At 42.2% G+C, this 9,503-nt stretch overlaps 1 protein-coding gene across 1 annotated transcript; it reads left to right on the top strand.

Annotated features, from left to right (window-relative positions):
• Positions 1–580: 580 nt before the first annotated feature.
• LOC123162124 (GDSL esterase/lipase At5g45920) lies at positions 581–1,505 on the top strand. Its single transcript, XM_044579920.1, has one exon. The coding sequence runs from the start codon at positions 632–634 to the stop codon at positions 1,343–1,345; it is 714 nt and encodes a 237-aa protein (XP_044435855.1). The 5' UTR covers positions 581–631; the 3' UTR covers positions 1,346–1,505.
• The last annotated feature ends 7,998 nt before the right edge of the window (positions 1,506–9,503 follow it).

Genomic DNA, 9,503 nt, shown 5'->3' with positions numbered 1-9,503 from the left:
TTTCGCGCGCAGGAGCATATGCTCCGAGAGCCAAATTGAATATCTGGAAAAATATATTAACATATAAACAACCAAATATATATCATTGAATTCATCATTGCAAATATTTTTACATCATATAAATTTGTTACTGTAAATATTCACATTGTTTTCTATATACAAGGTCAAGCTCAGTTAAAACTAATATACATTGTAAATAAAAATGGAGGGAGTATCAAGTAGTACTAAGATCACCGCTCATATACGCGAGCCCAGGGGAAAGGAATGTTCTAGCGGCACAGAGGCGGTACCGAATAACGATCAGGCGACGAGGGCAGTTTGATTTTCCATACTGGATGTGTCCGTACGACGGAAGCGACGTCGCCACAAACCAAGATGATCCAGAGTGGTATTTTGTTCTTTTCGTCTGTAGCACTGAACCGAGCCCGTATATGTCAGGCGTGAGGTCACGGGACGAATTCAACGTGCGTGCGTACGGCCAACCCGGCTAGCTCTCCCATGCAGCCGCCTTTGGCTTCGTTGTCTCTATATATACCCATACCCGTCCGTGCCGACGCTACGATCGATGCCTCTCATCGAGCTTGACTAGCACGAGCGATCGAGGCTTGGGCTTGACTGCTTGAGGATCATCATGAGGCCGTCGATCGTGCTGTTCGGCGACTCCATCACGGAGGAGTCGTTCGGGGAGGGCGGGTGGGGCGCGCACCTGGCGAACCACTACTCGCGCTCCGCCGACGTCGTGCTCCGGGGCTACAGCGGCTACAACACCCGCTGGGCGTCCCTGGTGGCCGACCGCGCATTCTCCGCCATCCCGGCGTCGGCGGCCGTCGCCGCCGTCACCGTCTTCTTCGGCGCCAACGACGCGTCGCTCCCCGACCGCGCAAGCGCGTTCCAGCACGTGCCACTCCCAGAGTACCGGGACAACCTGCGCGCCATCTGCGCGCTGCTCCGCGCGCGCTGGCCGTCGGCGGCGCTCATCCTCATCACGCCGCCCCCCGTCGACGAGCGCGGCCGCGTCCGATTCCCGCGCAACGGGGACGCGTCCGGCCTGCCCGAGCGGACCAACGAGGCGGCCGGGCGGTACGCGCGGGCGTGCGTGGAGGTGGCCGCGCAGTGCGGGCTCCGGGCTATCGACCTCTGGTCCAGGATGCAGGAGTTCCCCGGGTGGGAGACGGCGTTCCTCAGGGACGGGCTGCACCTCACGCCGACGGGCAACCGGCTGCTGTTCGAGGAGGTGGTGTTCGCGCTGAGGGACGCCAACCTCAGCCTGGAGGCGCTCCCCGCCGACCTGCCGCTCTGCAGCGACATCGACCCCGACAACGCCGTCAGGTGCTTCGAGGAGTGAGACCATGCTGAGGATAAGGTTCAGAATTGATGGATATCGGTCGATGCCGCCCATGAAATTGTTTGTTTGCTTTTTTTTTTACATTATTTGTTTTGTCCATTCATGTTGTACGAGATTGTCACGGCAGTTTCGTTATTTGTTCCGAAATGTGGAATAAATATATGGGATTGAGTTCGTTTCATTCGGAAGTGCTGCGGCGGAACATTGCATGCCAAGGGATTCGTCTTTTTTCAACACAATACAAACGCGGACGCTCATACGTACGTATATACATTCATCCCTATTAACACATGCACATATGCAGACGTTATTCATACTATATACATTCATCCCTATTAACACATGCACATATGCAGACGTTATTCATACTATATAGGCACACGTGCATTGTATGCATGAGATTTGGCAATCAAATTATGAATAAATACCACATATAGCATGTAAACTTTGAGTCATATATGCAAGACGTAGATGTTCGTTTAATTCTTATAGTTCATCTCATTCAAAATCAATTAGTTTTTATATAAAAGCTAATATATTTTAAGATTCATGAAATTGTGCTTAGTAAAGCATAAAGTAATATCAAATAATTGTAATTCATGTAGAAATTTTTTTGGGCAATTATGATATGGAAGATTTTAGAACAAAGAAGAAGTGCTTGTGTTTTGAGGTTTGTTCATTATGCTTAAGATCAACCATTGAGTCTTCTAACTTGTACATGTGGCAAAATATGATGAAATGTAGATGATATCCAACGACCAGTAGTGCTCGGATTTGCCATCTTTGTAATGCATGATTGACTTCATCCAACGATCATCTTTTAAAGTTATTCGCACACTATATAGGGGTATAGATGAGCATCTTCAAGAGACTCAGCCGGCACATCATTTCGAGATTTATGAAATCATCATAGACACCTTCGTATTTGACGCGAACGTCTTCTCCCACAAAATGCACATCGCTAGAAGGCCTGATATAAATCCAGAAAATACGAGCATCAACGCCAAATCTAGGATTCGACTCTGATGGGTTGAGGGTACCACCTCCTAACTATTCAATCATAGGCGGCCGGTTTGCTGGACTCTGGCGGTTTGTATGTTTGCGGATCAAAGGAGATACTTTTTATACAAAAAATATTTCGGAATCTTCTAAAATATTGTAAACAAGAAAGTTAGAATGTTTAAGAAATTACACATGCATAGTGATAAAATAAAAATGTTCAAGTATCACAATATAAGTTTTCTTCTATATACAATGAAAATTCAAACCATGTTTAAACTTTTTATAGTATAATGCCTGAAAAATATGTTGCATCAATCACTTTCATCAGGCGTCAGAGTTGAAGATAGATAGTGAGGTTGCTTCTTCTCCGGCGAGGTCCGACCTCCTCATCTTGTGCGCCCGGGAAGAAGGAAAAAGTGACTGAAGCGAAGAATTATTTCAGCCACCTGAAGTTTAGGAAAATTGTAATTTATCAAAAAACAAAATGTAAACTTCGAAAAGAAATGTTTTTGCATGTATAAATATGGGTTCATGTGATTTAAAAAGAGGTTTAAGCACTTAGCGTAAAAATGTAAAAAGAAAAAGACATTATCAAGAAAAGAAAATATGAGAATATAAATAAAGTATTCCAAAGAATCTATAAAAATGAGAACGGACAAGTAAAAGGCAGAGGAAAAGCAGGGGACAACCCATAAATGGGCCACGGCCATCGCTCCACTGTTTGACTTTTCCTGCAGCGTTTTTGTATCGCCAAAACCAATTGCTCAAGAAACAATCTGTAGCGCTATTTTTTTCAGTCTTATTTATTCATGAAAATTAGAAAATGTTCACCAATATTTAAATGTATTTGGCACACTTGTGATAGATTGCAAAATCGCCACACCACCTTGTTGTCGTCCAGTTCAAATCCAACGCCCGTGCACGTTCCAGCCAGCCGTTCCCTTTTTTCTGTCGCTGGTTGGTGGGCCATCGTTCGACGCTCGTCTCGCTTGAACCGTCTCCCCGTATACGTGTTGCCTTAACTCCTCCCTCCCCCACCACTCCCGCCTCGCTCCGCTCTCTTCCTCGGCAGTTCCGCCCCCGCTCTCTCTCCGTCGACGCCGAGAGGCGGCGCCTTCTCCGGCCGCCAGGGTTCTGTTCCGCCGGTGAGTCTCTATTCAATCCCCCTCACATTCGTGCTCTGTTTCTCGACGCCGTTAGCCGCTCTCTGTTCCTTGGCCGTTCCGCCCCCACTCTCTCTCCGTTGACGCGGAGAGGCGGCGCCTTCTCCGGCCAATTCGGCGCCAGCAGGGTTCTGTTGCACCGGCGAGTATCGATTCAATCCCCCACACATCTGCCCAGTAGTTCGTGCTCTATTTCTCGACGCGGTTAGTGGCGACATGTTCGTCGGTTGGTCGCAGGTTAGAACAGACGATGAATGCGCTCAATACTATCAATTCGTGGTGCATTTTCTATTTGTTAGCCCCTGTTTCGCATGCACATCGTTTAGTGCTTAATTTGCCGTTTTCGATTTTGTGGGTAGTTGCCGTAGGTTTTTGAACTGACCCCCCCTGCCACACGGCTCGATTCTGATTTCTAGGGTTCGGTGCAGGGATTTTACAACTACTCTCCTCACTCTGTATCTATGTTGGGCTCCATTTTATCATGCTCTTATGGTTGCAGTGAAGGAATTGAATTACCACCTGTATAATTAGGTTGCTGGTGATAATCCCATACTATTTGTGTGTTTTATATGCAGTTCATCTCGTTTTGTGTTTAGGTTGTCATGATGGATTATTTGTTCTAGCACTATCAGTGGTGTCCCTTTACATGATGCATTTTGTGTTTCTAACTTACCTGAACTTTATTTGTGAATATTACCATCAGTGGTGTGAATAATTTATCAGGAGTCTCCTGTAAATTTTATCATGTCACTGATTTTTTAATACTTAGTGATGTGATGTCCAATATATGTGTTTGCGTGTAAGTTGTTCCCACCCCTAATTTTCATGATGCATTTTGTGTGTTTCTAACTAATGGGTGTGCCACCATTTAACTTACCTGAACTTTAATTGTAAATTTTACCATCAGTGGTTTGAATAATTTATCAGGAGTCCACTATAAAATTTATCATGTCATTGATTTTTTAATACTTAGTGTCGCGATGTCCAATATATGTGTTTGTGTGTAAGTTGTTGCCATCCCTTTTTTGCCTAATTTATCTTGCCCGATACATCCATTTTATCGGTGTATCATAAGCAAAAAAAAATCAGGTATTCAATATCTAGTAGAAGCACACATGTCCTTATTTGTTTTTCGTCCTTCTCTGTTGTCGATGAGGTATCTTGTTGTATGTTCACAAGTTACCAATGTATCTTAAGAATATGTGTGCGACTATTAATTCAACAGATATGCATCTTTTATGCTCACTTTTTTCTTTTTGTTATTCTTGTTTGTCAGGTCACAATGCCAAGGAAGCACAAATTAGATGATGACTTTGAGGAGGTGAACCCCTTAAAGAAGCATAAGCCTCCCGCAGATCAGAACAGGGCTTCTCCTAGTGCTCTTGTGACTGCCTGTAAGGACATGTCAGATGAGAGAAAGTCCGTGATTGATGACATGGATTTCACTAGTCTGCGGAATATCAAGTGTGATAATCTGTTCAACCGGCTTTCTCAATGGCTTGCTGGTCTATACGACCCTGATTCCTGTGAGGTCGTTGTACCTGGTCGTGGAAGGTTACCGGTCAATGAAGAGTCTGTGCATCGTATAATGGGTGTGCTGCGAGGTGATATTGCAGTGGATTTCAAGGTTCCTACAAATGAACAGCTTGAGCTTGCGGGAGATCTTTTTGGTGATCTTGGACATGCTCCTAAAACTGTTGTTGTATTAAATCTTATTTTGAGCACTAATCGGCATGATGACAATTTCAAGCGCTTGTGGCTTATGCTTGCTGCCAGCGCTGTGATGGCGCCAACGACTTCCAACAAGATCAGCACCAGATGGTATTCTGTGTTGGTAAACACATTTGGCTATCTTTCTAGTTCACACTTTTTATCTCTTTTCTTTTCTGTTTTTATACCTGGTAACTTTTTTGCTTCTTAGTCTGATTTTTGGAGTCTGGTAATTTCTGTCCCTTTGATTTTGTATGATCTGAAGTGTGGTTTTTATGTAGTAATACACCTGATAACTTTATATGAAGGTGTAGTAATTATATAGTAATGCACCGGATAACTTTTTATGAATGTGTAGTAATTACATAGTGATGCACCTGATAACTTTTTTCTGAAGGTGTGGTAATTATGTAGTAATGCGCTTGATAACTTTTTATGGAAGTGTGATAATTATTTAGTAATGCACCTGATAATTTATTTATGCCTTGCAAATATGGTAATTTTGACTTACTTCTCAATAATGTGGTAATTGTGTGCTTATGTACTTGGTGATTCAATGATTATCCAGTGTTTTAAGTGTATACTTATGTCCCCTGCTAACTTGTGTGCATACATTCCTCTATGTTTCATGTGTTTTCTTTTTTTCGTAGAAAAATATTGGCAATGTAAAAAACCTCAACTGGTGCAAATTTATTGCGGATCAGCTTCACAAAGCCCTTTCAAAAGGAAAGCCTATGACGGGCTGCCTCCTATTCTACAATGTTAGTCCCCATATTCTTTTTTTGTTCCCACGATTTTTGGATTGTACGTCTTATTCCGCCAAACAGCTAGATTGTAATGACCTTTTCTGTTTTTCCAGCTTCTGTATATAGATGCTATTGACTTAACTGACATTGGTATCATCTTGCCTAATGGTCCTTTTGCAATTAATGTGTGGACCAATGAGTTGGCATCGAAAGTTCTCCAGATGGATGTCCACAGGGACAAGCTTTCTTATGGGAAATTACCGGTAATTTCCCATTCATCATTTTTCTTACCTTCTATGTATTGCCATCTTTTTTATCAAGATCTTAATTTATTTTTTATCATTTTTTAGCTTAAGCCCGAATATGGTCAAGACTATTGCTTGTTTGGTGGCTTACAAGGTCTATATAAATTCATGCATGTTCATGCACCGCAAAACTGTTCTGAACAGGTATTATAATCTTTTTTGTGCGTTTGGGTATTTTTGTTTTCCTTTTTCCTGGTAAATTTTGTTATAAAGACCTGGTAACTTGTACTGTTTTCATGATGGTAACTTTTTTTTATATTTTAGATTCTCACTTCGGAATAACTTCATTTGAATTTATATTTGTGTGGTATTTTTAGTTGTTTTTGCATGATACTTAATGCCACTCACAACCTGATTATTTGTTTTTTCATTCATGATTTTCTATCAGAAACTTGCTAAAGCTTCTGCTATTGTGGGTCGCTTTTCGTCTGGCATAGTTGGCCTCCTGGGTGGTCTTGTTAATGAGTTCATGTCCTTGGATGATGAAGACAACTCATGGATGTCCCATTTGTTAGAGACCAACTAAAGGGTTTATCTTCTGCTGCCGGGAAGACTGCCGAGAAGACTGCAAGCACCCGTCCTGCATCCCGCTCGTGTGCAGTAAAAGATCCCAGCAAGCAAACTGTTGAAGGTTCAGATTCTGATCCTGAGGATAGTGATGGTGGCGATGATGGTCACTCTGACGAAGATCTAGATTTTCATGTTCATTACCATGGTTCTTCAGGTGGACCGAACGCCCATGAGGCTTCAGGTAGTGGGGGTAGTGCTGGACCGAATGCCCATGATGCTTCAGGTAGTGGCGCAGCGAATGCAGATGTGGGTGCAACCATGTTTGCAACTGCCAATGTGTCGGTAAGGTCAGCTGGAATTGATGGAACTGCTACTACAGGAACCGATCAGCCTCTCGAGTCTCGGATTATGCTTACTGCATGTTCCGGGAATGTATATAGTGATGGATTGCATAACCAGCCAGATACGACGGATACTCAAAACGAGGCTGCTGTTGATGCTTCTGTGAAGAGGTGCGGTTCTTCTCTTGTCCGTAACTTCGAAAAGCTATATTCCAGGCGTCGCAAGAAATTACGCCTACCTTCTCCGCCCATGGCCACTGGTACAACTGTTTCTGACCAGCCGTCGTTGGATGATACACATCGTTCTATCAAGGCAATAGTCATCAATGAGCTTGGCATTGTAGGCCCTGATAAGGGCACTAACTCAGTAATTGCCAATCCCACGTGGAAGAAACAACATCCTCGCAAGTGAGTTTCTTATCATGTGCTAGTTGATTTCTTTTTATTTTCATTTGTTATATTATATTTTTTACCTGGTAACTAATGTTATATTTTAGCTGTTGTACGCAAATATAATGTGATAACTAATGTTAATATAAGCTGGTAACTAATGTTTTTATAAGCTGGTAATGTCCATGTTTATTTTTCTTTGTGTACATACTTACTTGTTGTTACTCTTTTGTGTTACCACTTTTCCTAGCACCTAGCTTCTGATAATTAGAAGTAAATATGTCTGGATAGTTTCTATTCCTTAATAAGCCTGTGTTTTTGTCTAGAATGGATAGTAATTATATCATGGTAAGGCTCATAACTTTTAGTAGCTATTGTCACGATAATAACTTCAGCTTTTTATTTGAACAATACGTTGTTTAACTTTGTTTGCATGATAATTTTAGTAATTATATGCTAGTAAGCATGTGTTGTTTGTCTACGGTAACATTTTTCTCACGTGCACTATATCCTTTTCAAATAATAACTTGTCAGGTGTTCGAATGCTCCATCTATTAGTGTTGCCGACCTTCAGCAAACTCGGTTGAGCAGTATGGGTGTCACGCCTGAGGAGATACCTAGTAATCCTGCACGTTCTTCGGCAGATGTTGACTCGTCTGACATGTCACCCAGGTGATTATGAATGTTATTTTTCCTCACTATATGATATCTAAATGATTTTCTCTATTTGTTTATTTTTCATTTGTAAATTAGGTGAATATATACCGGTAATTTAACTCTTTTATGCGTGGCATCATAATCTGTATGGGAGTGACTGGTAGTTTTTATAGTCAAAGCTCTTACAATATTTACTGTTTTTTTAGCATGATAAATTTGTTGGTAACTTTGTTATCTTCATAGTTACCATCTTCATTAATGATTCATGACGATGTTGATTGTTTGCATTATGTGGATAACCAAGTTGGCCATAAGATGTCAAATAATTTGAATACAAGCTGGTAACTAAAGTTATGTTTTAGCTGTTAACTTCTGTCAATATAAGGTGGTAACTAATGTTATTTTTAGCTGTTGTATGCAAATATAAACTGATAACTAATGTTAATATAAGCTGGTAACTAATGTTTTTATAAGCTGGTGATGTCCATGTTTATTTTTCTTTGTGTGCAGCAAGAAGACCAAGATTACTGTGAGGAAGGTTACGAAGTCTTCTAAAGTTGCAGTTGCAACTAGGCATTCTCCTCGTTTTGCTCCCAAGGACGCGAAAGATTATTTTAGAGACTCCCCCGTGGTCACTTCTCCCATAGCTGTGGATGAAGCTGTGGATGAGCTCGTGGTAGCAGCCATTATTACTCAAGTGGTAGAAGAAATTGCCAATGTTGTTATTGGCACTGAAGCTGAAACTTCTGCTGATCAACCTCAAGGAATTTCTCCTCCAATGAACGCTGTTGTACCTGAAACTTTTGTTGATCAACCTCATGGAAATGCTCCTCCAATGATTGTTGTTGTAGCTGAAACTTCTGCTGATCAACCTCAAGGAATTGCTCCTTCAACAAGCGCTATTGTAGCTAAAACTTCTGCTGATCAAGTTCAAGGAATTGCTCCTCCAATGACCGCTGCTGTAGCTGAAGATGAGCAAGCTCCTGTCAAAATAGCATCTGTTGTTCAAGCTGAAGTTGAATCTTCCCAATCCAATTTGGTAGAACCAGTTGAAACTGAAGATGCAGTGTTTGTTGAAGCTCAACCTGGGGATGACCAAGTCCCCGCCAAAGAATTCAGCATTAATGCAGAGGTAGAAGATGTTGCTGATAGGGCCTACTGGGATTTCACCCCACCATCTTCCTCTCTTGGCCTAGATTTTGGCCCCACAACGCCCGGACCAGTTATTATTACGACGGCCGCAGTCCCAGCTGCAGTACCAACACCGCCCCCAGCGGTTGTTTTGACAACTCAAGCACCAACAGTGGTCCCAACGGTTAACAATACTCCCCAAG

The sequence above is a fragment of the Triticum aestivum genome, chromosome 7B, assembly GCF_018294505.1.
Source record: "Triticum aestivum cultivar Chinese Spring chromosome 7B, IWGSC CS RefSeq v2.1, whole genome shotgun sequence".
Classification (NCBI taxonomy): Eukaryota; Viridiplantae; Streptophyta; class Magnoliopsida; order Poales; family Poaceae; genus Triticum; species Triticum aestivum.
Note: the sequence above shows the minus strand (reverse complement) of the source record. Positions and strands in the feature narration are given on the sequence as shown.

Excerpts from the sequence above, each read along its gene's own strand:
- LOC123162124 (XM_044579920.1), top strand. The coding sequence starts at position 632 with ATGAGGCCGTCGATCGTGCTGTTCGGCGACTCCATCACGGAGGAGTCG.